This window comes from Onthophagus taurus, chromosome 1 (assembly GCF_036711975.1).
Source record: "Onthophagus taurus isolate NC chromosome 1, IU_Otau_3.0, whole genome shotgun sequence".
Lineage (NCBI taxonomy): Eukaryota > Metazoa > Arthropoda > Insecta > Coleoptera > Scarabaeidae > Onthophagus > Onthophagus taurus.
The window spans coordinates 2,716,063-2,744,017 of record NC_091966.1 but is presented as its reverse complement, the minus strand read 5'-3'; the positions used below and the strand labels follow the sequence as shown (position 1 = coordinate 2,744,017).

The window sequence follows — 27,955 nt, the reverse complement described above, 5'->3', positions numbered from 1 at the left end:
GCGTAGAGGAATTTATCCTCTATCAAAATATGCAAAAAAAAACATATGCATTCCATTTGAAATAACAATAATATTCAAATGTTTTTAAACATCATATGGAAACAGGACATAATATCAACTATAAAGAAACAAAATTACTTCATAAATGTGAGAAGAGTTTTAAAATGAATCTTCTCGAAATCCTCTGTTTACGTTGAAACCCTAGTTTTTATTTGTGGACGTGTTGTCTTGTTTTGGTCTTGTCGTTTTAACATGTATAACGCGTTCCAGAAGAGTACCTGTTTTATTTATTTGCAGTGACATAATTTTAATGTGTTTTAGTATCTTAAATAGAGTATTTTAGATTTTAACATAATTTCATTGATGTTTCGAAAACTTTTATAGTAAAATTTTGACTGTGAGTATTTAGAAAATCAGTTCAGTAGATATAAATATATTATTTGTGTTCATTTTAACATGTTTGTAACAATTTTGTTTATAATCGTTGTACCTTGAAACTAGTTTCAAATAAAATATAATAAAAGCAAGTAAGAGGTTTTTATTCTTTATTTATTTAATTAAAATAATAATGTTGGTTGCCATAGCAACGAAACAAAAACAATGCAAACAAGCAAATTTCTCCAAAAAATGTGCCACAATTAATAAAGAAACTTTTATTTGAAACATTTTTCTTTAAAACCACAAATGGCGAAGTTATTGGCTATATTCCAGACATTTGACACACCTGTATAACACATTATACGCGTCATATAATCTCTTGAACGTTAATTAAAAGGCGTCATTAGATGCCATGACACAGAAAAATCCATTGAATTGCCTGATGAGTTCTTAACGACTCGAAACGAGTCAAAAATGAGAGGGATTTTGTACGAGATGTTGATAATTACAACAAATACAACCAGTTTGCGAAATGACCTGAGCAATGAACACTACATATACCGGGTGGTTAAGTTTTTAATCGGGAAACTTTACTAGGACGTAGTACTTGCCTAAATAATACAAGTTTCTTATATAAACGTAGGGTCGCAACTCGTTTGTTTTCGAGCTGTATTTCGGCTTTCTACGTATTTACTACTGGTCAAGATCTTATTTTCAAGCATACATTAAACTTCCCTAGCGCCCTCTAAGAGGATGAAATTCACCACCCCCTTGATTTTTTTATAAGAACTTTTTAACGCTGTGGAATATTAACATAAAAGAATATGGGTTGTAAAGCTCATTCTTTAATAGTACTTTTTTGTCTCTTTAGTATTTTCCTTAAAGTTAATAGTTTCCATGTAAAAAAATAAAATGTTGTACCATGTACCGGTATGTGCCGCCATGTTTAGCTAAAATTATTCTAAAAGTTGGCTTTGAGAACTTGTAAGTTTCATTTTTCCGCAAATCCTAATAATTGTTGATGATTATTAATGATTTTTCACTATTATTTTTTTATGTTAATATTCCATGGTGTTAAAAAGTTGTTATAAAAAAATCAAAGGGATTGTGAATTTCATCCCCTTAGAGGGCGTTAGGGATGTTTAAGATATGGTAGAAAATAAAGTATTAACCAGTAGTAAATACTTACAACATTTCAAATTCTACGGTTTATTTATACCCGAAATAAAAGATAAAATGTAAATTTTTGGCTCAACTTTGATAGCTCATAGCTCGAAAACAAAAGATATATTTTGGAAAGTACTACGTTGTAGTAAAGTTTCCTGATTAAAAACTGAACCACCCTGTATATGGAAGCCGTCGTTCATGAGGCAATAATTCGTCTACAAGATTTATCAAGGTCATCCAAAACAAATGTAATCCAGCGACAACAGTCTCAAAGAGATAAACAACGCATGATGTGGTAAGAATGAATGATAAGGGACATATGCAGCAATTTCCCGAAGAAACTCGATTCGCGCAAGTTTCCATATATCTTGAAATGATGCTGGATTCAAAGTTATTTTATGACTAGCCTATAGATAATATTTCTAATAAATCTTTGGCGTATATTTCATCATCAGAACCATTTAATTCTCTTCTAGCGTTGATTCCATTAAGAATTGATACTTTACCTATCTTTATAGTTACCTACCTTGCATAGACTCAAATGCATATTATTATTATCACAACTTATTTGCTCTCTTTATTCTATCTTTAGCAACATGCCTTCCATTACTTTCAACACTATTTGTGATTCAGCTACTCATAATTAGATTAGATCATCAACATATTGTCACATTGCTTTCAACAATAACTTTTAATTCTTATACATATAAGATTTGGAGGAGAAATCAGGACACAAGAAGTGTTTAGATTTTTTTGGGCCATACTCATCCCACAAAATGTTTGATTTCGTTTTATATCTTACACATCTATTCCATAGAGACAACAATTAAAGAAGACGTTGAAAAAACTCATATAACTTACTAATTTCACCATCAGTAAGATCTAGAAAACACCCGATAACGTCTCCAACTTCATATTTTAATCCGAAAACTTCGGACAAGCCGCCGTGAATTTTTCTAGTCTATTTTAATAATACTCTTTAATAATAAACGTTTCTAATTTTCGCTGATTAGATTTATTTTTATTGGTTTAACTTACGTTGTATCCATCAAACGCCCATGTATTTTCATCTGCACCAAGCATTCGTCCAGGTGCACAATCGGCCTTAGCCCATCCAACCCTCATTGGGCCCGCGGTGAGTATTTCAAATTCAAAGTACCATTTTCCTGATCCAACTGCATAATTTTTCTCTACTCTATATGTTCTGAATGATTGTAATCGTAATTTGCTTACTTCAGCAAGTAATGCTAAAAAGATTTAATTTAATTAATCATAAAATTTTAAATTAATTAAGGAGTTACCTTCGTGTTGTTCACCGGTTGGTGGATCTAAATTGTACCCATAAACAAGTAAAGTTCTTACAGTTTCTGATGCTGTATCTCTATTCGCTTTTTTGATGGCTTCATCAACTTTGTTGTAAGGAACTAAGTGAGGACTACGATACATATCAGCGTCCTTAAAAATAAATAAATAAATAAAGGGGAATTATTGCGCAAATTTAGATCATACCTCATTTAATCCATAAGTCCAACCTTGTTGAATTCTTTCCTTAGCCCATAAATTATGGGTGTTTTCAGCTAAGTGATCGACTAATTCCTCCATTTTTGGAGTTAATGTAATTGCGCTAAGATCTAAAGGAGCTGGTTTATAACCATTCGCTTGCATGAAAGGTTCGTTGGGAAGACGAACTGTTTTAATTCGAGATGGGGGTTTATCCATTGAAATATAATAACCTAACGCCAAAATAGTCCTAAAATTAATTTAAAAAATTAATTTATAAAAAATTTTTATTATTAATCAAAACATACTTTAAAGTTTGAACTGCTAATTGAGAATCATATCTTTTTTCTGCCGGCGGGAGTTTATCAAAAGGTACGAGACAAGGATGAATATGTCTCAAATCATCCCTCATATCACCCCATTGCCAACCGGCTTCAATCTTATTCATCGCCCACATTTCATGGATATTTTCGGCTAATTTATCCTTAATCGATTCTATGTAAGTCGGCAATGTAACCATCGAGGTATCAACGGGATTTGGCACAAAAGCAGTGTCGTCTTCTACAAAAAGAGGACCGGCCAATACACACTTATTTAAATTTCCAAAGTAGAAACACGGTTCTAAGCTTAAAATTTGTTGCGGAAGGAGACTTTCAACTAATGGAGAGAATTCTTCTGGGGGGATGTATTTTAATCGACCGTGATCTCCACCCAATAAAAATCGGCAACTAAAAAAATAATTTTTAAAGAAAATAGTTATTTAATTAACAATTAATCACCTTAGTTTAGATGAACAACTAATTACTGGGAAGAACATTCCATCTAAATTAAAATCACGGAAGCTTCCTTTAACTGGTTTTCCATTAAAAGTAAATGATATCATAGGTATTGTTAAATCCAATGCGCATCCAATAACATCAGCTAAAGATTAAAATAAAATTAAGTTAATTCGATATTTATAATAAATTTGTAATGCTGCATATTTTAATTAACTGATAAGCTCTAATCACTTAAAACGTCTCTTTCCTCATATCAATCTTGTTTTTTCTCTCTTAACATCCATAATAACAAAATGGATAATAACACAAAATTAATTTTTCCTCTTTGTTCATTATTTTTGCTAATTTGTGTTCCAATAAAAATTCCATTAAGTGATTCTAACATCGATGATTTCAACGCTTATTTATCAAGATATAACAAAACTTACAATGAAACGGAGTACCAAAAAAGATTAAATGTGTTTGTAACCTCAAAGAAAATGATTGCGGAATTAAATTCAAAAAGGAATAATCCCGATTCGGCTTATTACGGAGTAACAAAATATTCGGATTTATTACCAATCGAATTTTTAGTAAGTAACTTGATGATAAAAAAAGGGGAACAACCGAAATTTAAAGATTGGTTGGAAAAACACAAAAAAGAAATCCCTCTAAAAGTTGATTGGCGTGAAAAGGACGTTTTATCGCCGGTTTATAATCAAAAAAATTGCGGTGGGTGTTGGGCTTTTACCACCATTGAAACTGTTGAATCTCTTGAAGCTATAAAAAATGGTAAATTGGATAAGTTAAGTATTCAACAAATGATTGATTGTTCCACAACTAATAATGGTTGTAAAGGTGGAGATATGTGCACTTTACTTGACGAAGTAGTTGAAAGCAATCTCAAAATTGTGAAAGATATCGAGTACCCGTTAAATTACCTTAAAAGCGAGTGTAAAATTAATTCCACAAAAGACGGGGTTACCATAAAAAATTTTAAATGCGAATTTTTGGGTAACCACGAAGACATTATTCTACATTATTTAGCCAACTTTGGACCTGTAAGTGCTGCTGTTAACGCAGGGTCGTGGCAACACTATTTAGGTGGAATCATTCAATATCATTGTGATTCATCGCCGTTTCTTATGAATCACGCCGTACAAATTGTCGGGTACGATATTAGTGGGTCAATTCCTTTTTATATCGTTCGGAATTCTTGGGGGACCGATTTTGGAGAAAATGGTTATTTAAAAATTGTAATGGGGAAGAATATGTGTGGTATTGCTAATAAAGTTGTTAGCATTTCTATTTGAATTTTTATTTAAACAGATTTTTGTCATCAAAGGCTGTGTTAATGAATTTATAAAAAAATATTTGAATGATATAATAAAGCCAGTTTAAGACAAAACAAAACGGTTGTATTATTCTAATAATATAAATCTAAACAAGAAATAATCCAATTTTGTGTGATTATGATCACTTTTTAGTTTCACAGAGTATTCAAAATAGGAGTGAAGCGTGTATAATGAAGATATAGAGAGATGCACACGAGAAAGAGAGGAAGCATTTAAGGAGACGAGGTGAGACGCTGATAGAATCTGTAGACGAAAGAAGGAAAGTTGTGAAAATGACAAACTTTTGAACATGGAAAAGGACTTCAAGGATAACAACACAGGTTGTATAAAATAATTAAGTCAAAGATATAAACCCCATACAAAGCTCTGTAAAGATTAAACAAGAAGGATTATCAAGGAAATAAAGAGTACTTGAGAAGATTACTTTAATAACCTTCTAAACATGAAAATAGTGAAGATAATCAGCAAAGGAAGAAAAATTAACCTTTTAAGTCAACTTACTTTTTCTGATAAATGGTTCCATCGTTTCATAAACAACTTGCGTACATCTTCCCCCAGTCCATAAATAACAACCATCAAAACCAAACGAATAAAGATCATCACCAACCCCATTTCCGCCCCATTTTTCGCCACCTCCAGGATATGGAATATATCCCTTAGAATTCGCCCAACCAATTCGTAAATGAGGCATCATATGCGTAGTTTGTTCCAAATGATCAACAGTTACCTCAAAATACCATTTTTGATAAATCGCGCTTCCTTCAACGCGTCCAACAAAAATATTTGGGCGTACACTAAACAAAATATTTATTTATTTTATTTTTTAAATTATTTTGATAAAAATTTACCTCGCAACATGATCCACAAGTTGAGTTTGCAATAATAAATTTTTCCCTGGGAGTAAAAAGTCGCAAATATTATTCTGCGAGCTTCTTACAGCAACACCATTACCAACGCAAAGTGAACATAAAACATCTAAAACTTTAGGATCTCTTCCGTGTTTTTCCAAAAGTGATATAATGACTTTTATGTGTTCATCCTAAAATAAATTATTAAACATCACAAAAATAAATAAATTTAATGTGTTTTACCTTCATCATATTTAAAGCTTCTGGTGAATCAATAAGAACGCAATGTAATACGTCCAACATTCCAGTTCCTTCACTAGAAGCCTGCGATCCCAGCCGAGAAAATAACCAATTTAAACGATTAGAATTGGCGAATTGAGCACAATTTGTATGGTTCCCTTTAATGATAGCCGCTAAAAGTTGATATAGATAACCAGAAATAGTCTCCCAGCTTTGATCTCCAGAAAGTGCAGCAACAAATCCTTGAGAAGTGATGACATTAATTTTGTCGATTGCCTCCAAAATTAAATTTAAAATTCCTTCTTCTTGAAACAGATCCTGTCGGTTTCTTAAAGCTCTAAAACGATTTTGTTTTTCTTCATGTTCCATATCTTCTTCCGGTTGGGCGAAGTAATTAATTAAATCTTCCAAGCACATCACCATTTCGCTTAAATTTACTGTGTGGAAGAACATTGAGTGTCGTCGGTTCATTTGTAATGTTTCTAAACCACTAAAAATATTTATTAATACATCATTTATGATTTGTCTACAAAAGAGCTTACGTTATAAATTGGGTGAATAAAGAACTACATTTTCTAATAACCCTAGCTGTTCTTGATTCCTCCTCTTGACTTCTACTAAAATCTAAACCATCATCCATTTTTCCTTCCTCATGAAGTACAGCTTGTTTCTCTTCCACTTTTCCAACGCCTTTTTTCTTCGTTTCATACGACTAAAAAAATTTATTTTTTTAATATTAAATCATTTCAAACAAAATAAAATTAACCTTATAAGACAACCAAAGTCCCGATTCGGTGTGTTGTACTATAACAGTCGAATCACCATATTTAATAATAGGCAATCCAATTACTTCTAAATCTTTATCTTCTAAAACGATTTTTTGGTCATCTTTAGCTTGCCGTAAACAAAAAGCGGTTGAAGCTGTCGTAGCTTCATCTCTAGCCATTAAAATAAGTTCGTTATTCTCATTAACACCTAAATATCGACCGGTTGTAATGTGGCGAATCCGCATTGGATGCGACCAATTTATAAAACCTCCAGCCCATTTCGTTCGGGCTAATTCTAAACGCCACAAAGAACGCGCTTGAGACATTACGCTACCTCCCTCGTAAACGACGATGCTAAATTTAAAAATTAATTAGTTGTTTTAGGGGGATTAAAGAGATCGTATTACTTATGAGTGGGATCTCGACTCCATGTCGATGGAATTGTTAGACACTCATCACCGCCGTGGAAAAATCGAAGAACATCTCCGCCAAATACGAAACCTACGTACTTCATACGTGAGATTCCGGTTCCGTATGGTTGGACGGACCAATGAGTTACGTGGAAGCTGGCGTTTACGATTGATATTTCATTTTCTTTGGTTGTGTGCTTTAAAAATTTAATTGTTTAGTGTTTTAATTGGGGTTATTATGAAGAATATTTACCAAATATCGTTCGGTGGCTACTGATACTAAAATAAGATCGTCTCCTACTCGTACTTTTTCACCTTCAGATCTATGAATAAAATAAAGATTGATAAATTAAAAGGTATTAAAAAGCTTACTCAAATAGAGTTAGAACAACTGGAGCAACAATTCTTGATGAGTATCACGAAGAAGTGATTGGTGATGAAGAAAATGTGGAAAATTAAAAAGGAAATTTCTCCAGAGATGATTAGATGCATCTTTGGATGTGAAACAATTTTTATTTAGATATAAACGTCGGCGTTTGGAAGAAGTCGATGAAGAACTAATATAACGTGTACGATGGCATTGTTTTGTGTGGAAGAAAGAAGAATAAAAACTGTACGATACAGTGTAATTCTTGATTATAGTTGATAAGCAAAAAGAATGTCAAAAACAACACACCTATCTTCCTTGTACCGAACTACCTATGGAAGCACTATTCATGCGTTTTTGTATATAGCCCCTATCAAAGGGTTAATAGATGTTCAAAATCATCAGATTCAATATTGCATACAATTTCCAAACAGTGCTTATTAAGTCTGCATCAATTTGCATTTAATCTCTAATATACCTCATGATTTTATAAATGGTTTAAGACATCAAGTCTAATTTAAATCTCCATAATGCCTGCATGAAGTCTACAAAAAATTTGTATCGAGAAAGATTCGTATAAAGTCTGCATCATTTTTGCATGAAATCCTCGCCATGTTTCTGTCAAGTTAAGACTGTCTAGAAGCAAGTCTTCATAATGTACACATGAAAACCACCATATCCTGTCTGCATCAACACTACATTTAGAAGTACATCAAAACTTGGTTGAGATTACATAAAATCTCCATAAATGTAGTTCTTATTTAGCCTTGATGCAGGCTAAATAAGTCTTTGAAGTTTGCATTAAATTTCTAATATATCTCATGATTTCAGAGATGCATTAAAACGTCATCATGTCTAATGTAAATCTCCATAATACCTGAATGAAGTCTACATCAAATTTGCATTGAGAAAGATTCGTATAAAGTCTGCATCATTTCTGCATCAAGTGCTCGTCATGTTTCTGTTTAGTTAAGTCTGTCTTCATGATGTACACATCAAAACCATCATGTCCTGTTTGCATCAACACTACATTTAGAAGTACATCAAGACTTGGTTGAGATTACATAAAATCTCCATATATGTAGTTCTTATTTAGCCTGCATCAAGTCTTTGAAGTTTGCATTAAATCTCTAATATATCTCATGATTTGAGAGATGCATTAAAACGTCATCAAGTCTAATTTAAATCTCCATAATGCCTGAATGAAGTCTACATCAAATTTGCATTGAGAAAGATTCGTATAAAGTCTACATCATTTCTGCATCGAGTACTCGTCATGTTTTTTGTCAAGTTAAGTCTCTCTTCGCATGATGTACACATCTAAACCATCATATCCTATTTGCATCAACACTACATTTAGAAGTACATCAAGACTTGGTTGAGATTACATAAAATCTCCATATATGTAGTTCTTATTTAGCCTGCATCAAGTCTTTGAAGTTTGCATTAAATCTCTAATATATCTCATGATTTGAGAGATGCATTAAAACGTCATCAAGTCTAATTTAAATCTCCATAATGCCTGAATGAAGTCTACATCAAATTTGCATTGAGAAAGATTCGTATAAAGTCTGCATCATTTCTGCATCAAGTGCTCGTCATGTTTCTGTCTAGTTAAGTCTGTCTTCATGATGTACACATCAAAACCATCATGTCCTGTTTGCATCAACACTACATTTAGAAGTATATCAAGACTTGGTTGAGATTACATAAAATCTCCATATATGTAGTTCTTTAGCCTGCATCAAGTCTTTGAAGTTTGCATTAAATCTCCAATATATCTCATGATTTAATAGATGCATTAAGACGTCATCAAGTCTAATATAAATTTCTATAATGTCTGCATCAAGTCTTCATCAACTCTATATTGAAACAACTCCGTATAAAGCCTACATGTCAAGTCTGTACAGAGGCTCTATCCTTTCCGCATCAACACAGTATCTATGTATCAATTAATAACACGCCTTCATTAAGTCTAATTCAAGAAAATTCAATTTAAAATCTACATAGAATCAAGGCTAAATCACCACATCAACATTGTTTAAGTAAATCTCCATCAGTCTACTTTACATCTTCCTCATACTTGAATCACGACTATGCGTCGAGTCTTTATCACGAAAGAATCGCCAGATTTAACTTTACTAGACTTTTTCCTGCAGGGATATACTTTGGATGAAGTAAATTTGCAACTTTTACAAATTATCTTGTATTGTTAATATTTTCTACTACGCATACCAAAAAAACATTCTCATGGTCATTCGCTCATTGTCTTCATATATTAATAGATGTTGTCATTAAGGCGATTGTATTTAATATTATTAAGGAGGGATATAGAGTTATATTAAGGACATTAGGGCCATATACGGACTCATTACAATTCTTTGTAAGGTAAACAAGCAACTCTATAACTTCAAACTTGTCAATATCCTTCTGTACCATACTTATGCTGAGAACAACAGAACGCAGCTTGTGCGTTTGTACCACTTAGCAGAATCATAGAATGAGAGCCTTCTGAGATAAATGGCCGAGTATGGATTATGATGACATTTCTGAATTTGGTATCTTCTTAGAATTGCTGTATATATCAATAAAATAGTTGAATATCCTAAGTTTAGAATGACTTAAAGGAATGGGACGTCCAAATTGGCATAAAAAAACGCAAGACAAAACGAAATGTATATGGATGAAGATTGTCATGAAGATTACCAAAAATTTACAAAAAAAAATTAAAATATGTTACCTTTGTTTACTTGCTGGGTGAACAGTCCACCAGCAAGCTTCACCTTGACTATGTTCTTGTAAACCAACATCAAAAGCTAATTTATCATTGCTTGAACTAGTTGATAAGCACGCCAAATACTAAAATAAAAAAAATGTTTTAGCCACAATCAACTTGTTAATATTTATATAACATACCATATCACTGTTTTGATGTCGAAGTAAAATAGCATTACCGTATAACAAAGTTCTATGGCCGGATCCTGTACCTTTACCCTATTTAAATAAAATTAGAATTAGATTAAAAAAAAATTAGTTAAATAAGAGATTTCAAAAGTAGTTCATCAACCAGTAAAAAAATTTTAATTCTTTAATAACCTTTTTCACAATGAATTTTCATTTGGCAAACAACTTTTGATCACCCTCTATAAAAAAGATAAAATCTTCTGTAATATTTTTCTGAAATCTATAACAATAAGATGTTATCCTTTACAACACGCGGCGTTTAACAACAAAATATCTACCACTACATATAGCAATTTGTATAAGTTTTGGTGTTAGCTATTTTTAGCAGATGCGACTGCTAAGCGTTTTGTTAATATTGTTACGTGGGATGTTAATAGCGACTATATCATATGAATTAATTATAACAAATTTTAATCGTATTATAACCAAGTTTTCTCATTGTTTTCTTTTCCATTTAATTATGTACATTAATTAATTAATTCAAAATGTAGTTTAAGAGGATATAATAAAATGTTTTACTATTAAGATGAGTTTAATACACAGCTGATAATGAAAAAAAATTTATGATTAAAAAAATTACTTTAAATATTCTCCTGAAACAAATATATTTACTACGCAAATTACAATTTAATTAAGAATTTATTTTGATTGTGGAAATTCGGTGTAAGTTTGCGAAACTACAAATTGGTATCAGTAAGAAAAACATCTCTAATCTACCGAAATTTCAAAGAAAAAGTACTATATCGGTTTATAACTAATCGAATGTTATTCGGATTAAGAACACAAAATGCGTAATTAAGAAGTGTTAATCGGTGCTTTTTGCCATGTAATAAAAAAGAAAATTTCGTACGACATTGCGACGCGGGTGACATCGTCTTTACTTACTACATTATCCTGACCCTGAAATCCAAAAAGAAATTTACGATATACGATAAACAACAGAAGAAAAAAGAAACTGTATAGTTGCAACAAAAAAAAAAAGAAAATAAAATCGCAGAAATTTCAATTTATCTTAATGATATTTTAGAAATGAAAATTAAAAATGATCTCGTGTTAATTCTAGCCGTGTAATGTGTTTACGCTTTAATAAAGTCCATCAGCTTTAATAATGTATTCATAGGCTTTTATAATGACAGATAGCAAATAGAAATAGTAAGTATTTACAATTTAAAAAGATGGCATTTTGATTTACTTGAATAAATAAACTTACAGTTTCGTTCCCTGCGGCTGTTACCAATTCTTGTAAGGCACGTACGGAAAGTGCTTGTTCTATTACAAAAACGCATTGTGATAAATCTGGAGGTATATTCTGAAAAATAAAATAAATTTGATTGATTTTTTGACCAACAGAGTAAATAAATCAGGTAAATAATTTTGGATTGAAATATTTAAAGTGGATGTTTATGACAAACTTGGCTTCAAACTGTTTACAAGTTTATTTATGGGTGAGAAATATTTGGCAATATTGCAAATACATGTTAAAGTCATTACATGAAACCCAAATATGAAAGAAAAAAATTTTTGAATAATTATATCTTAACTTCTTAATTCATAACCTATCTTTTCGTTAAATGTCAAATAAGATTTATAGGTTATTATTGTTATTGACATCCGGTTGGGTTTTGAAATTCGAACTCTTTGTTCATATCATGCTCCAGCTAGAGAGTTTCTACTGAACTCTTGTTGTATTGCGTACATTCTTCTTCTTTCGGTTCCCTCTTCTTAAAACTTTCTGTCCCTGTGTGTTACGATATTTACAAATATAAAAGACCCTCGGAAACTTGAATTACTTTAAATATATCACAGAAAAAGTCATCACCGCCGTTATCACAGTAGAATGCTTACAGATGTAACATATTCAAATAACATCAAATATATCTCAAATGAGCTGGTAGATAGAGAGATACCACACCTGTTAGACACAGTTCAGAAATATAGAAATTGTCCCAAACAAAAACAAGTTTGACTCTTCGCTACATCTTATTGCCAATTAGCAGCATAACGTGGGACTTTCAATAAAATCATAAAATTTCATAATCATAAAATCATAAAATGAAATTAAAATAACCTCATTGTACTTTTGTTACACTGAGAGTACATTAGGAAGAGTTATTAGATCATCAGAATGTTTATTGCTTCCCTTGTCGATGAACTTTGATGGATTTTGACAGCTTATCCACGTTGTAGACATAGGTATATCACACCTACAGTTCTTTAGCATAGCGTCCTTTGCCCACTAAGTAGAGGATAGGATAGTCGTGTTCCAGATTAATCTTGGATACTAAACGCTTACCCAACAACTCGATCAAAAGAGCAACCCCTAACACAGTTCGTCTTTATCTTGCTATATTACGCAGCTCACACTACATCAACTTATTGAACTGCATTGGGAATAAATTGTATCTAAGTGGACTGTTTCAGTAAACAGATTTAGCAAATATTCGCTAAGGGTGTCGCCCATCGAAAAAAACGAAATCTCCCTCTTTCTTAGATGTGCTGGCTTTCCACTATGACTTATTTGAAATTATCCAAACTTATGGCATTGGCAAAACTCTGTGGTTAATAGCAAACTACGTAATATCGGGAATAAGATCAATTATTGGGCATGTAGAAAATTGGTTGACTACAACTATCACAACTAAGTACCAAATTACAACAACACCAGCACCATCTTGCGTAGGAGGCCAAATTTACATCAATGGAAGGTGTCAATATCAAAGCGGATATATATTCGTTAATGAAAAATGTAAATTAACAACAACTTCCGCTCCAAGCTGTGAAGGAAGTCAATAATATCACATCATCTTACATCAATGGAAGATGTTAATATCAATTTGGATTCATATTTGTTGATGGAAGGTGACAAACTGCAACACCCTCTCCATCTTAAAATACATTAATGTTAATTTGGTCAAGAATTTAATAGTAGATGTCAAACTAGATACACGAGCCCAATTCCACCGACACTTTTGTAATTACCAGGTCATCAAGTTGTTAATTGATAATGCGTATGCTCTATTGGGTAAAAGTACATCAATGGAAAATGTCATCCCACTTAAGTTGAGTGCCAATTTGAGCACACACTTATCAATAGAAAGTGTCAAGCGACTTCAACACCTACACCAAGATGTGAGGGTGACCAAGTTTATATTAATGGAAAGTGTTAATGCCCGTTTGGACAACAATTTATCAATGGAAGGTGTCAAACGCCAACTCCAGATTGTGAAGTGGGAGAAATTTATATCAATGGAAGATGTCAATGTTCAAGTGGACATATTTTAATTAATGGAAGATGGCAAATTAAAACATCTTTCAAAGCAACTTCCATTTTGCTTAATGATCCAAAGTGGCTTATTTCATATTTTAACTCTTGAACTTCATTCTGGTCTTGATATTATCGAAAATGTTTGCAAAAAGCAATATCTCTTATAGAGTTGTAGTATGAAATTCAAGGTTTTTGAGTTTTTTCCAGAGATGATAGAGATCAATCTATCCGTTCAATTACGTTGACACAAAGTAGTGTTGAGATTCTCTTCTTACTGATCTCTCTTCTAGTTGCGGATACTTCATACTTAAAGGCAGAAGTTGACAGAAGAAACATTGTGAATCTGAGACGTTTCATGAAGCTTTGCTGTAAATTTGGCTAAATTGGTGTCTACAAATAGATACTTTGTAGGTTCAAATTTTTAATATAAAAGAGTACTTTAGCACATTAAGCTGGAAAAATACCACACCTGATTGGTTAAAAATAGTTTTTATCAATAACAATTTCGTATTTTTAGATATCAGAATAAGTAAGATTATGAATACTAATTTAAAACTAATTAACTGGTGGATAAATAGACCTGCAAATATTTTCTGTCATTGATCAGAGTATCTTGGATAGGCGAAAAAGATACAGTCTAAATCACCTTCTTCGCCACATTCGCATTGTGGGGTATCTTTAATTCCAATTTGAAACAGATATGTGGGGCATAGCGCATGTCCTATTTTCAGTCTAGTAATGAGAGCATAAAACTGGCGTGATACAAAGCGAACTTTTTTGAACCATATCTAATCTAATCCATTTAATTGAGCTGCTTCTAATCCACTTTTGTTCCTATTGATGGTTTATGTCATCAATGTCTTGCTGGTACAATTCTTTTCCATACATTTTTACTCTGTGAATCACCACCTGGAGTCCCCTGCTCGCCAATTCATCAGCTTTTTCATTTCCAATCACTTCTATATGCCCTGGTACCCATACCAGTGTTATATCATGTCTTTTTGATATATCAAATATAATAGCTTTACTGATATAAGAATGTAATTTCTTTTTAAGGTTTAGGTTCTTAATATGCTTGAGTTTGCTTGATAGAGTTAAATTGGTTATGTATAATTGTTGAATTAATTAAAAAAAAAATCTAATGTAACATTATTGAATTTGAAGTGCATAAATCATTATTCTTATAGCATGCCTTAGAAGTATGAATAAAGTTACCTTGTCAGCTATATTTTCTAGAAAACAGTGTCTGTTGCCAAAACCTTCGGCTGCCAAACAAACCCTTTCACCCGTAGCCGTACATGAAAGACATACCATGTCTTCCTGTAATTAAAACATGAAATAATTAATTAAAATAATAAATATAGTTGGATTAATTAATTTATAAACTTACCGTACGCAAGAATGAAACATCATCTTGTTCTGAGCCCCCTTCGGCTTCTGCCATTTTGGGGCTTCTCTATCAAACACCTGAAATTTCAAAATATTTACAACACGAACTGCATCGGTGCCTTAAAAATAAACATTTATTACACTGCGACAAAAATTTAGGCAACCACATTAGCGCCGGTATCGTTCGCCAACCGGTGATGTTTTTCTTATACAGAACTATTGATTACATTTGACACACTTTCTTAACTGTAAATTTCACGCCCTTTCAAGATTTCTGTCCAATTATTGATATTTAGACGAACATTTTAAATTTAATTATAAAATGGTATACCATAATCTTAAATTATAATTCGAATTTGCTGTGGGTTCGATGATTATTGTTAGTTTTTAGACATGGATATTAGATGAAAAAGAAATAAAACGCCGTTTTTACCTTTATTTCGATTTTTTTGCACGCATTAGCTCTAATCACACACAGCAGTGATATTTCGTTGGTCCGTACTGAAGTTATTTATATTCAGGAGCTGAGTGGGGACTATTTTTAGTTTAGCAGCGAAAATAAAATTAGAAAATCCGTTTCCTTCTATTAAATGATTTTAAAAATGATACCAGGTTTTATAGTTTCTTGCCAAATTTGATTGTATTACTCATAACAATGGGATTAAAGGATCTGAAAACAAAGGAAAATTAACACTTAAAAAATTTTGCTAATTTTTATTAATAATAAAATAGTTTAAACTGAAAAAAAAAGAGAAATATTAACATAATGTATAACAGAAGGCTAACAAAAGTGAATGAACTAAATGTTACATGAAAGCTTACAAACGTATGTATTTAAATAAGTTTTTTTTTGGTATTTATTGAACAAATATACAATATGTACATCTTAAATAAGCTATTTATTACATATGTAAATTAATACACAGCCAAAGACGCTGTTAACTATATCAAAAATCTCTCGTTAAATACAGAAATCTCTTAAAAAACAGATTTTAACGCTATCTATTATTTGAATATACAAATTCGTAGATTGTTGAAATACGGGAACAAACGGTGACTAAAACTTTCCTTCTCGTAATTTCCATTTTTTTTTTACATTAAAAGACTATCAGGAGAAAACGTGCCAGAAAAATACATACTATTTACATTACTTGGTAAAACATCTATTACAAAAATTACTCATTTGTATGATTTGCATTTTAATAAACATTTTTCATATAACTTGTTTAAATTTTTTCCTCTCGATTTTAATTTTTAAACTTTTATTTGACTTTGCGTCATTCGTCTAAACTCTATTTTGAGGTATATTTTCCAACTTGTCTTACATAAGATTTCTGTATACTGGATACTCTTAACTCTAAGCAATAAGTTACGAAAACAAATAATATCCTAATGATGAGCTCTGTATAGCTTTTATTAATTCATGTTTCGAATGAAATAAGCGACGAGATTCACAAAGACCAGGTACGTTTCCTACAACGTTATTAATAAAAACCAAATTAATGCATAACTTCCATACATACCGCTTTTTATTTTTTAATAACTGGCTTCATGTCCCGCCAAAATGTATAAATCATGACCTTCCTCGTTAATTAACGTTCCGTTGCGTAATAAATTACTTTCTAACATAACCACTCTAAAAAATAAATTGATTTATAAAATTCCTTTTAATTTCTTAAAGACGTACTTTTCGAATCCTAATAATTTATAAGTTCTTGATACGTCTGTAATTTCTTGCGTAATTTCACCGTTTCTTAAAGATCTCCCTTGCACGCCGTGTTTGTGAAATGCTAATACACTATCAGGTAAACACACTGGGCGGAACAAAAATCATTTAAATTCTTTGTAGATTCGTATCGAAATTAACTTACATATGCTTTCGATATTAAAATCAAATTCCAATTCGGAAAGCTGTTTTCTACTATCCCTAAGCCTACCAGTTCGCGTTAAAATCTTCACCAGATTATCATAACAAACTAAAATAGAATCCTTTTCAATTTGTTGTACGCTAACAATCCTCAAATTCTCGCGTTTTGGCACAACGGTTGCCGTTCCATCCATATCTTGGAGTTCGTCGGAATGAAACCAATTAGAACCTAAAAAAAATAAAATAATTAATCTTAAAATTACAAATTTTATTTTTTATCGATTATTTATTACCTGAATTCATATTTATTAAATCTAATTTAAACCTATTAATCTCATAAGCCTTTTTAACCGCAACACAAACAATTGGATATTCTAATTCTGGTGTGATGATCATTTCAAAAACGTTTAATGGGTTTGGTAAACTGCATTCAACGTGCTAAAAACAAAATTAAATCTCTAAAATGTTAATAGGAAGTCAAACGGATTTTATTTACCTTCAACAACATAAATTTATTAAGCGGATCGTACCATTGCATCAAAAAAATTCCGCAATTCGTAGCCCCACACAAATATTTATAACCGTTATACGGATTTCTAGCGACGCAACATTTTTGTGTACCCCTTGTATCCGGTACCTTAGTGGTTAAAGCAAATTTTCGCGGCACCAATCTTTCTGGAATTCGATTCATGTGCAAACTGAATCTGTGCGATTGTTTATTAACTAACGCCAAAAGATCGTGTCTATACAATTGGGGTGTTTTGCCTTTGTATTAAACAAGAAATCATGAAAAAAATAGTTCTAATTCAGCATTGATGTTAAAATTACCTGATAACGTCATTAATACGTCTTTTATTACATACATCCATACAGTTCTCCTATTATACAATTGGTCAATGCACGTTTCGTGCAATTCATTCAAATTTAAATTGTAGATACCTTCTTCTGCACCTATTAATATGTGTTGATCGTTTGTTTCTGGGTGTATCCATGAAGTGGTACAATGTATTCGAAGTGGACAACCATTAAAAACCTACAAATATGAAGTGTAATAGATTATGTTCAATCTCCATTCATTTCATATTTCTTTCTTTTATAATAACCTTTCTTACAATGTTGTATTTTTTAAAAGGATTTTTTTTACCTTTGAAAAGCAAGCACCCATATGAACCTTAGGAGTGGGTGGTAAACCATTACTAGGTGGTCGAGGAGGTGTATGCCTCCTTCGATGCTTTCGTGGTGGAACTGGAGGACACGCTACCAAATCAGGGGCACCATTATCATGGTTATTTTGTTCGCGTTCAGTACCTTCGTAAAGAAAGTAAATTAAAAAATCGAAAATCATTAATATAATATTACCATTAACAGCGTTATCAGTTCGACTGCTATCACTAAGCGATCGCTGTCGTTGTCCATTGCTCACACTCATATTATTAACTAAATTAAAAATCTCATCAACGGAAGAATGCCGTCTTGGCGATCCATGAACAGCGACTCCGACGTCGGAAGTCGGCGGACTAGAAGCTAGTTTGTGCGAATCACACTTTGTTGGATACGGCTGCACTTCAGTTGTATCTTGAACCGGAAGTGTTGCTCTGGAATTTTGGTTAGTTGTTATCCAAATTATAAAAGCCAAAAGCTGAAACTACCGACAACTGATTTTAAAGTGCCATGCAAATAAGCTTGTTTAGCTGTTTTTTGTTCTCCTAAAGCAAAGACTTTATTTTGAAATAATTCGATTACATTTAAAAATTTTAATTTATTAAAACAAATCATTTATTTATTTATTATATAAAGATTTAAAATTTTGCATGCACACCATATGCTAATACAAAGCATATTAAAGCAACCAAACATTGAAATGGCAGAACATCAATTATTATTATTATTATCAATTTTATGAGGTTAAAACTTACTGTTGCGAATATTCCGCCGGTTGAAATTTGTAGGTGCCCCTATAAATGATCAAAAAAACGAACGTAATGGTAAAAAGAATACACGAATAATAGTTATACGATATTCGTTGGCTGTAATCCCTTTACCAAGCACCCAGGCGAAACAAGCATGTGCAAAAAAAAATTATATGAATTTAAATAGATAATAATGAGAAAAACGTACAAAAAAATCGAAATAAACGGAATAAAATAATGAAAATCAAAGCGATGGTTTTGGTTAGTGTGCGTGTGTAAATGAACTAAAAATTACCTCATCATTAACTCTTCGTCAATGTACTGCAAGAGACTCCTAAATAACAGTTAAAATAAATATTACTAGAGAGTAAAACGAAATTAAAACTGTGGGGTTGATTTCTTTTGATTTAATGTTTTAAAACGTTGTTATTTTTTTATTAAGAATTTTTGTTATCGGAAAACTAAAATAAATTTATAATACGCATTCTTTATATTGAGATAAAAAAATTCTTAAACGTGAAATATAGAATGTGTCTTATAAGTTTATTAATAAGAAAGCTAACTAATTACTCAATTAATTATATAATAGTATCGCTAATGAAGATTAATGCGGATAAAATGTTAAGTATTTATTTATTTTGTGGCTCAGCGTAGGATTGTAATGACTTTTTAAAATGTTTATTATGAATGATTTTGAGAATTATCCAATTTACCAATTCAATTTAATTATTTCAATTACAAAGTTATAAATAATACAATAATTTAACGCTTATAAATTATGAAACATAAAATCTGTTGTGATAATAAAAAAACGGTTGATGAAAGGTTATTGGAAAATTGATAAATTCTCTTTATTAAGAGGGGAAATACATTTGAAATTTTTGAAATACTCAAAACATTGTTTTTCACAAAAATGTTCTTTAAGAGCGTGATAATTAAATAGTAAAGTGAAATTCTAAGTACTTCCGGTGTAATAGCCCCTCCTTTTCAGGACGTTAAAACATAACGAGAAACTTCTTTATGTGTATGTCCCAACTGAGGACATACAGGATGAGGATAAGGACACATTCTATGACGATTTGAAACGAGGCTATGATGCCGCACCACCACGCGATGTAAAAATAATTCTGGGAGACTTAAACGCAAAGATACATCTACAGATAAACGATAGGAAAAAAAAGCCTGTACTTGGAATCAAACGATAATGAAGTGCGACTTACTTTTGTAGTGAGTAAGCGAATGATCTCATCAAGCACCTACTTCCTACACCAGGACATTCACAAGGCTTTCTGATAGAGTCACGAAAAATCAGATTGACTACATACTGGTGGATACAAGATACGGGTCAGATATAGACGATATATGCAGTTTTAGAGGGGCTGGTATAGATTCAGACCTAGAAAAGATATCGACAGAGAATATTACAGCTCAAAACGAAGAAAAACCCAAGAATGAAAATATTTGACAGGGCTAGATTAAGAAGGAATGAAAAGGCGAGGGAAGACTTTGAGAGAGAATTGCAAAGGAGATTGGGAGAAAGACAGCAGAAGAAAATCGGAATAAACGGAGAGTGGGCGGTTTTGAAGAAGGTAATACAAACGGCAACGGATGAAATAGTTGGAAATGAGAAGAAAAGTCTCGAGAGAGCTTGAGGTGAGCGGCCTCAGGCAATGGGATGCCTTGCCCTGTATAATATAATACCATAATTTATCTGGATGTAACTTGGTATGACACTCACGATGTATTGCAAAAAGGTCTTTCTGATGCAAGCAGAAATCTGCGCTGGCAACTCCATATTCAAGAAGGAAGCGTGTGATTATTCTTCATGCAGGCGGAGAAAATGGTTTCACAAAAAATGCGACAAAAATGCATCACAAAATGCGAAAGACGCATTGTCTGAATGCTGGTTTCAGAACCAGTTATTGAAAAATTTAAATCAAAATTCGGTAGTAGTGCTCGATAATGCGTTATCACTCCCGCATTAAAAATCCCAAACCATCAAAAAGGCACAAGAAAGAGTATATTTTAAATTATACGAAAGAAAATAATATTGCCATGCCAGAAGGAAAAACTACTAGAGATAAATTATTAGAAAAAGTTAATGAAAATAATAATACGGTCGAATACGTATGACAACATGGCAAAAAATGCAGGGCATACAGTATTACGACTGCCACCTTACCATTGCGTCCTATATTCTACAGAATTAATCTGGGGCAACTTAAAGAGGAACATAAGAAAACATAATACAACCTCGACGATAAGTGTCAAAGTTGTGGATTTAATTCGTGAGCAATGTAACAATATTTTATCCGAATTGTGGTCGTGGTGAAAGATGTCGAAGATTCGTATGTGTCGCCACATGTACAGCGTTTTATTATTATTGTTGATGATTCTTCTGATGACGACAACTTAGAATGGGCTTAAAGTAACAACTGTTATGACATTGATGAAGAAACCTGCATTAACGACAATCGCCGGTTAGAAATGTTAAGTAATTGAAAAATAAAATCTATCTAAAAAGTACATTTTATAAACAATTTATGATTATAATTATATTATAATTTATTATTATCTTCTTATTTGTTATCTTTTCACACTAATTCTAAAATAACTATACGAAATATATTTTAATTTTTGTATTATTGATTATTACTTGCTTTTTTTCGTGAAATCATTTAAGTATAAGTAAATTTATATTCTTTACTACATTTCTGTTTTATTTTGTTGAATTTAAACTTAAATAAAAAAAGAAGTGCGTTCCTGGACCTAGTTCGCTATAAAGGCCTATCATAAATCATGTCCAGGTACTTTTCCGGGGTGATAATTACTGCCATTACTGTTTCTGAGGGTCATAAAAACCACCAGAAATATCGGAAACTATACGTCGTTCAACCTGACTAGAAAGGGTCATCAGAAGTATTGGAATACGATACGGAGGAACATTTTTAAATCGTCTACGATAAATGGAACGAGAATCGAGGACGATTGGCCTCCATATTGACGAGAATACGACAAAATATATGTTCATGTCTAGATGAAGAACTGGGATACAGTGGCCGTTCACTGTCGGAGGATACTCTTTAGAAAACGTGTCATCATTTAAATATCTGGAATCCCTGTTAACAAAGAACAATGAGAATGGAGATTGAGGAAAGAATCAAAACTAGAAACGGCGCATACTTTAGCTTCCAGCACCTGCTCAGGTCACAATTACTGCATAAAAATACAAAGAAGCGTATTTATAGAGCAATCTTCCGTTCAGTAGTTATGTACGCCTGCGAGACATGAATACTATCTAAGAAGGACCAGAGATGCCAGAACACGTAGGAAAGAAAAATTCTCAGGCAAATTTATGGCCCCTTTCGGAATGGTGATTTTTGGTGAATTCGCACAAACGCGGAGATATACCAATTAGCCACATGGAGAGGATATCAGAGCAGAGGGCGGTAAGAAGAGCAACTCAACAGAAAAGTGAGGGTAGACGCCTTCTGGAATTCATCAGTAAATAGGCTTAACTTGAAGGGAAACAAGTACAATATTACATCAATTATAAATATATATTTGTATAGTGTAAGGCATCAGTAAATAGTAGTGAATAAACTAAATGTTTGAAGCTGATTACATCTTAATGAAAAAAAAATCTTGAAAACGGATTTATTTTTGCTTATCTAAATGTATCTCCCCTATTAAATAAACATCTCGAATGACTGTGTCAAAACCAAAAATAAGCAAAATTTAAAATAAAAACACTTAAAAAAAACTGAAATGTCGCATCAAACACACACGCCCATTCACAAACTCACTCAGTTTATTTTTGCTCAGTCTAACCTTAGAGACATTTTCAAAATTTGCGAGCCCGTCATTGTCCGTCGATCAACACTTTTAATTTTTAACCGAAAAAAATAAAATTTTGAAATTTAGACTTCAATTTAAGTCAAAAAACAGTTCAATTAGAAATAAATTCAAATCAAAATAATTGAAATAAAATAAATAGTCGAGTTTCGCCCGTCAAATTTTACTTACTTTTCTCTATTGAGCGAATCGAAAGCGTTACCAATCCCATATTTTTGATTTTGATGTTCTGCACAAGGATGGACTGTTTTTACGTTGTTCATTATGTCCATTATATCCCAAGCTTTATTAACGTTTCCATCTGTGCCATTGTTCGAAGGTCCTTATAAAAATCAATAATGAAATAAATAAAATTAAAAAAAAAAATTTTTTATTTACCTGGTCTGTGTAATGTATTATTTACGTCATCTAGGTTTTGAATTTCAGATAATGCTTGACTTACAACTGAAGTTCGAGGACGAGCTGTTAATCGTGATGCAATTCTTTGTGGAACGTTTGGAATTGACTATTAAAAATGATTTTATTATTATTATATCTGTAGTTGAAAGCTAAAGGGGTGTAAGTCCACTTTTAACAAAAATTAACAAATAAGAAATAAGAATAAGAACATTATTTTAAAAAATCTTATTATGAGGAAAAATGTTTAGTAAGTCCAAAATGAAACTAGACATTAAATTGTAGTGTGCTTTGAAAAATAATTGAAAAGTTATTGACATCCAGTTTACTCTGGTCATCATGGAAACTAATGATGAAGCAACGTTTGTCAAATTAGTGTTGTATTCCTCATCTGACTCAGATATAGAAAGTGATTTAACCACAAAACCTAAATTAAAGTGTAAATAACGAAGTGCCTTCCTATTCCCTTTTTGACCAATTCAGAGAGCTTTTATCTTCGAAAGTTGTAGACCCTAAATTACACAATACATAATCCTTGCACTAAAAACACTTGGTGTATGATGTGGAATGAAACCAAAGCTGGAAGAGGTGGTAATAAAATGGCTTCCTGTTTTTTTAAATAGCTACTTATAGAAATCCCAAGGACTCAAAAAATGGAAACATTAACACTTTGGACTGACAACTATGCCAGACAAAACCGAAATATGATGATGATGATTGTAATGAACATGTATGAAATGCAAGCATTCAGGTTATAAATCATAAATTTTGATTATGAAACCATACTCATATGGAAGTAGACTATCAGCATAGCATTATTGAACGTGCAAAAAAGAAAACTAAACCATTTACAATTTTTACTTGCAATGATTGGATTGATTTTATTCGTAATTGTTAACAAACCCTATTTAATGTATTCTCTATGGGTCTAGAATTTAAAAATTTTAGTACATTTTACTCAACATTAACAGCACCATTCATATTAAGAAAAAAAAGTAACGAAGGAGAACAGTTTAAATTATCGTTGTTTGGCTCCAAATTCGACGAGAAACATTAGGTACTTTGTCTCCATTAGTCTCCATTAATTTATACAGGTGATTCAAAAACTGCTGACAGAATTCTAAGGAAAGTCTTAATATACATGGGTAAAAATTTTGTTTACACCATTGCTAAATTTGAGATTAATTATCTATCAATTGGTCTTTTACAAAACTTTGTATAAAGCAACAATTTCTGATTGGATTAACAAATTTTCTACAAACGTGTTTTTCTCAAAAACTATTGCTTTGATCAAAGTTTTGTAGGAGACCAATTGATAGACAGTTGATCACTTTACACAAAAATACTGCTCGTTTGACAAAATTAGCAATGATGTAGACAATATTTTTAAAAAAAGGCTTTTCATTGCAGATAATGTTTAATTTTAAAGAAACTTTGACCCGCTATATCTCGTTAAGGAGGCATTTGCAACCCCATGTATATTAAGACTATTCATCTTAATTTTTCGTGTATTATCTACTTTAGAAGTCTGTCAGCGGTTTTTTGAATCAGCCCTGTATAGAAACAATCAAAAACCTTCAAACATACCGAAAAATTTGACCCAATTAAGACATTCTAGAAAACCTATAAGTAAAGCCAAATATGAAAATCTTTTTAACCCTTCCTAAGTGAGTTCCTGAAGAATATCAATTTACCCTACGCTTAAGAGAATGATGATTAATAAATTAATAGGTTTTGAAGTTTCAAATTTGTTCTAGAAAAAATTATAATAAGTTTGTAGTTCTTTTGTTTTAAGTCCAAATAATCATTTCATTTTTTAGACCCAAAATGTAGTAAGTCTAATAATTTTTTAAAAATAAAGATTTTTAATAAAAATATGTTATTAATAAATATTTACCGACTATTAATATTAAAAAATAACGACATTTTCAAGCTTTATATGTGAGGTAAAAGCTTGAGAATTATTAATTATTTCAATTTATTATTATTTGAAGTTAAAAATCGCACATTTTCGGCTATTCTAACTCATTTTGGACTTACATCCCTTTAGCTCTCAGGTACAGGTATAATGGAAGTGATTTTATGGTAAAAAAAACTTACACCGTCTTCATCAACTTCTTGATCAGCAAACATATGTGATGGGTTGTTCACTTTTTGTAACAATTCCGTTGCAAGTCTTTTATTCATATCTCCATTAAAAAACGCGTGCTAAAAGTAATTGGTTAAAAAATTGAAAAATTTTTCAATTGAAAAAAGGTACCTGTAATAACTTCTCTGCTGTAGGCCTTTTTTTAGGATTTTTTGTCAGAGCAACTTTAACGAAATTATGAAACGTCGGGCTCCTATTTTAACAATTCAAAATCATCAATTTATTTATCAATTTGCAATCAAACCTACCATTTATCCTTGTCTTTTAACGTTGGTGGTTTAAAACCACTTTTAGACATTAAAAATAATGCCCTCATTGGGTGTAAATCAAACATTGGAGGTTGCAACTCAGCCAATTCTATAGCGGTTATCCCGATAGCCCAAATGTCACAAAGTTGATTGTAACCACCTTTTCTTTCAACAGCAGCAACCTAACGATTTTATTATTTAAATGTAATAAAATAAATTTAATTAATTTAACCTCTGGCGCCATCCAATACGGTGTACCAATAAATGATTTCCTCTTATTTATTGTAGCAGTTATTTGTGCGGATACTCCAAAGTCAGCTAATTTTACGTCCCCAGTTTCAGTCAATAAAATGTTTGCACCCTTAATATCACGGTGCATTTTCCCTAAAGAGTGCAAATACGACAATCCTACTAAAGTTTCACGACACATATAAGCTATTTGCTGTTCATTTAAAGGCCCAGTAACTGTAAAATAAAATGTTTCATTAATTAAATGAAGCAATAAAATAGGAATTTTAATGAAATGGTTTAACTATTTAGTTATGATGTAAATATTGCATATTAAAATATTTTAAGAGTTAACAACTTGATTAAATTCCAAAAAAAATGTTATAATTCATTGTATTATCTTTTCATGATAATAAAAATAATCTTGTTAATCTATATCGATTTATATCAAAATAATTCATTTTAATATGTTTAATTAATACTTATCAAAAAAACATACTGTGATAAATATCTTGTAAACTTCCTCCACCACAATATTCCATACAAATCCATAACTTATCCCTTCGTAAATAGCTCCCATAATAAGCCACAATATTTTGATGCTGACAGTCTCTCATCATTAAAATTTCTTGTTGGATAATTCCAAAATCATCCCCTATTAAAATAACGATCCAAAATAAATCGAAAGTTCACAACAATCTTTCTATAGTCTACATCAATAATTTCACCTTTACCTACCTGGTTCTAACTTAATCACTTTAATAGCAGCTAGGTCATTTGTGGACAGTCTTTTAGCCTACAAAACAAACGTAATTACATGAACGAAACTGTTTAAAAAAAGAGCGCAATGGGCCGATTACCTTATAAACATCACCATAAGTTCCACTCCCAATTCTTTGAATCAGTTCGAATTCATCTTGAGGATTTCTCCTCGAAATGTCCGAACTCAAAACCCCCTGGGCCATGGTTATGAAAACTTTGTTTTCACGCCTTACATTTTATCAATTCGATTTGATCATCCGCACAAAAATGTTTACGTGAATTTGACAGTCCCTATCGGTCGGCCATATTAGTTTCAGTTTGTTGGGCTAACTTCATTACAAAGACGCATGACAAGTTAAAAGTTAACTTTCCGTTTCATTCTAATTCGATAATGTATGTAATAAATTTACTTTTTTTAAATCAAATTTTATTAATTATAAGAAAAACTTGAATATAGTTTAGTTAATTAAACAAATATAAAATAAATAAATAAAATGAATAAGTAGGTAACGCGACATCTTTGGGTTAATACTCGTATTATTTAAATTTAAAATTTTGTTTTATTTGAGTTCTTTCTAAAAATTGTTTATAAATAACTAAAATTATATTTAAAAATTGATTAAAAATATTATAATTTTTATTAATTTACACAGCACACATTTAAAAATGACAAAATAAGAATCAATCTTCTTTTCTTTCTTGGTGTATTTGCTCTAAAAGTGCACCTAATGGTTTTTAACAGTTTAAGATTTCGCAGCTTCAATGGTATCAGCCATCAGCAACCGCATATAAACTTACTTCAGGCGGAGGTTCGTACTACAAAATAAAAAGGTTTCTAAATAAACAAATTATTCCGGCTCCTCCACCAAAAATGCATAACCTGTACAGCAAAATTTGTGTCTATAACAAACTTACAATCAATTTATTGATGTAAAATTCGTATGGTACTGTTTGAGTAGAAGGAACAATAGCTACTTCGAGCATTTCGTCTATTTAGTCTTGACTAAATGGTCTAGTTATACCTATACCCTTTTCCTAATGGATCCAATCCATGAAAAGGAAAACGAGTTAAAACTTTCGAATACCTTGGTATGTTGGGAAAGATAGAGAGGCAAAAGAACCTTTGGAAAAG

At 31.6% G+C, this 27,955-nt stretch overlaps 3 protein-coding genes across 12 annotated transcripts in view; 1 reads left to right on the top strand and 2 right to left on the bottom strand.

Annotated features, from left to right (window-relative positions):
* Window positions 1-15,940, bottom strand: part of LOC111423274 (Ryanodine receptor) — a 50,712-nt gene extending 34,772 nt beyond the window's left edge. For 2 of the 4 annotated variants that reach the window (XM_023056541.2, XM_023056556.2), the window contains exons 1-19: window positions 15,842-15,940; window positions 15,410-15,486; window positions 15,235-15,339; window positions 11,965-12,063; window positions 10,707-10,784; window positions 10,531-10,649; window positions 7,677-7,746; window positions 7,421-7,620; window positions 7,013-7,367; window positions 6,789-6,958; window positions 6,250-6,736; window positions 6,007-6,197; window positions 5,660-5,952; window positions 3,825-3,966; window positions 3,354-3,773; window positions 3,055-3,295; window positions 2,847-3,000; window positions 2,584-2,792; window positions 2,407-2,506 (exon numbers count right to left, since the gene is read on the bottom strand). In XM_023056541.2, coding sequence (XP_022912309.2) covers window positions 2,407-2,506; window positions 2,584-2,792; window positions 2,847-3,000; window positions 3,055-3,295; window positions 3,354-3,773; window positions 3,825-3,966; window positions 5,660-5,952; window positions 6,007-6,197; window positions 6,250-6,736; window positions 6,789-6,958; window positions 7,013-7,367; window positions 7,421-7,620; window positions 7,677-7,746; window positions 10,531-10,649; window positions 10,707-10,784; window positions 11,965-12,063; window positions 15,235-15,339; window positions 15,410-15,463 — 3,487 coding nt within the window. In that variant the 5' untranslated portion in view covers window positions 15,464-15,486; window positions 15,842-15,940. Of the gene's footprint in view, window positions 1-2,406; window positions 2,507-2,583; window positions 2,793-2,846; window positions 3,001-3,054; window positions 3,296-3,353; window positions 3,774-3,824; window positions 3,967-5,659; window positions 5,953-6,006; window positions 6,198-6,249; window positions 6,737-6,788; window positions 6,959-7,012; window positions 7,368-7,420; window positions 7,621-7,676; window positions 7,747-10,530; window positions 10,650-10,706; window positions 10,785-11,639; window positions 11,655-11,964; window positions 12,064-15,234; window positions 15,340-15,409; window positions 15,487-15,841 lie in introns of all 4 variants that reach the window. The other 2 variants (XM_071194394.1, XM_023056548.2) reach the window with 2 other exon arrangements.
* On the top strand, window positions 4,085-5,216 carry LOC111423320 (cathepsin O-like). Its single transcript, XM_023056564.2, has one exon. The coding sequence runs from the start codon at window positions 4,118-4,120 to the stop codon at window positions 5,114-5,116; it is 999 nt and encodes a 332-aa protein (XP_022912332.1). The 5' UTR covers window positions 4,085-4,117; the 3' UTR covers window positions 5,117-5,216.
* Window positions 15,941-16,107: 167 nt separating the features above from the next.
* On the bottom strand, window positions 16,108-27,141 carry LOC111423329 (MAP4K3-like protein hppy). 7 transcript variants are annotated; one of them, XM_023056572.2, is made up of 21 exons: window positions 26,922-27,140; window positions 26,800-26,857; window positions 26,561-26,716; window positions 26,066-26,298; window positions 25,834-26,015; window positions 25,697-25,778; window positions 25,537-25,644; window positions 23,419-23,545; window positions 23,212-23,362; window positions 23,017-23,067; window positions 19,481-19,519; window positions 19,192-19,230; window positions 18,635-18,870; window positions 18,420-18,583; window positions 18,104-18,308; window positions 17,772-18,040; window positions 17,569-17,713; window positions 17,280-17,504; window positions 17,096-17,222; window positions 16,932-17,044; window positions 16,108-16,881 (listed from the first exon to the last, which is right to left on the bottom strand). In XM_023056572.2, the coding sequence occupies exons 1-20, from the start codon at window positions 27,024-27,026 to the stop codon at window positions 16,945-16,947; spliced, it is 2,802 nt and encodes a 933-aa protein (XP_022912340.2). In that variant the 5' UTR covers window positions 27,027-27,140; the 3' UTR covers window positions 16,108-16,881; window positions 16,932-16,944. The 7 variants fall into 7 exon arrangements, with proteins under 7 accessions (XP_022912340.2, XP_071050503.1, XP_022912349.2 ...); XM_071194402.1 differs by having other exon boundaries at window positions 18,420-18,870; window positions 26,922-27,141; XM_023056581.2 differs by lacking the exon at window positions 19,192-19,230.
* Between the last annotated feature and the right edge of the window lie 814 nt (window positions 27,142-27,955).

Bases quoted from the DNA above. Each gene is read 5' to 3' on its own strand.
- LOC111423320 (XM_023056564.2), top strand. From the start codon at position 4,118: ATGGATAATAACACAAAATTAATTTTTCCTCTTTGTTCATTATTTTTG.
- LOC111423329 (XM_071194402.1), bottom strand. From the start codon at position 27,026: ATGGCCCAGGGGGTTTTGAGTTCGGACATTTCGAGGAGAAATCCTCAA. The intron at 26,016-26,065 runs GTTAAATTAATT...TAAAATCGTTAG, and splicing joins CGTATTGGATGGCGCCAGAG to GTTGCTGCTGTTGAAAGAAA. The intron at 17,223-17,279 runs GTAAGTTAATTT...TGTTCCGCCCAG, and splicing joins TTTTAATATCGAAAGCATAT to TGTGTTTACCTGATAGTGTA.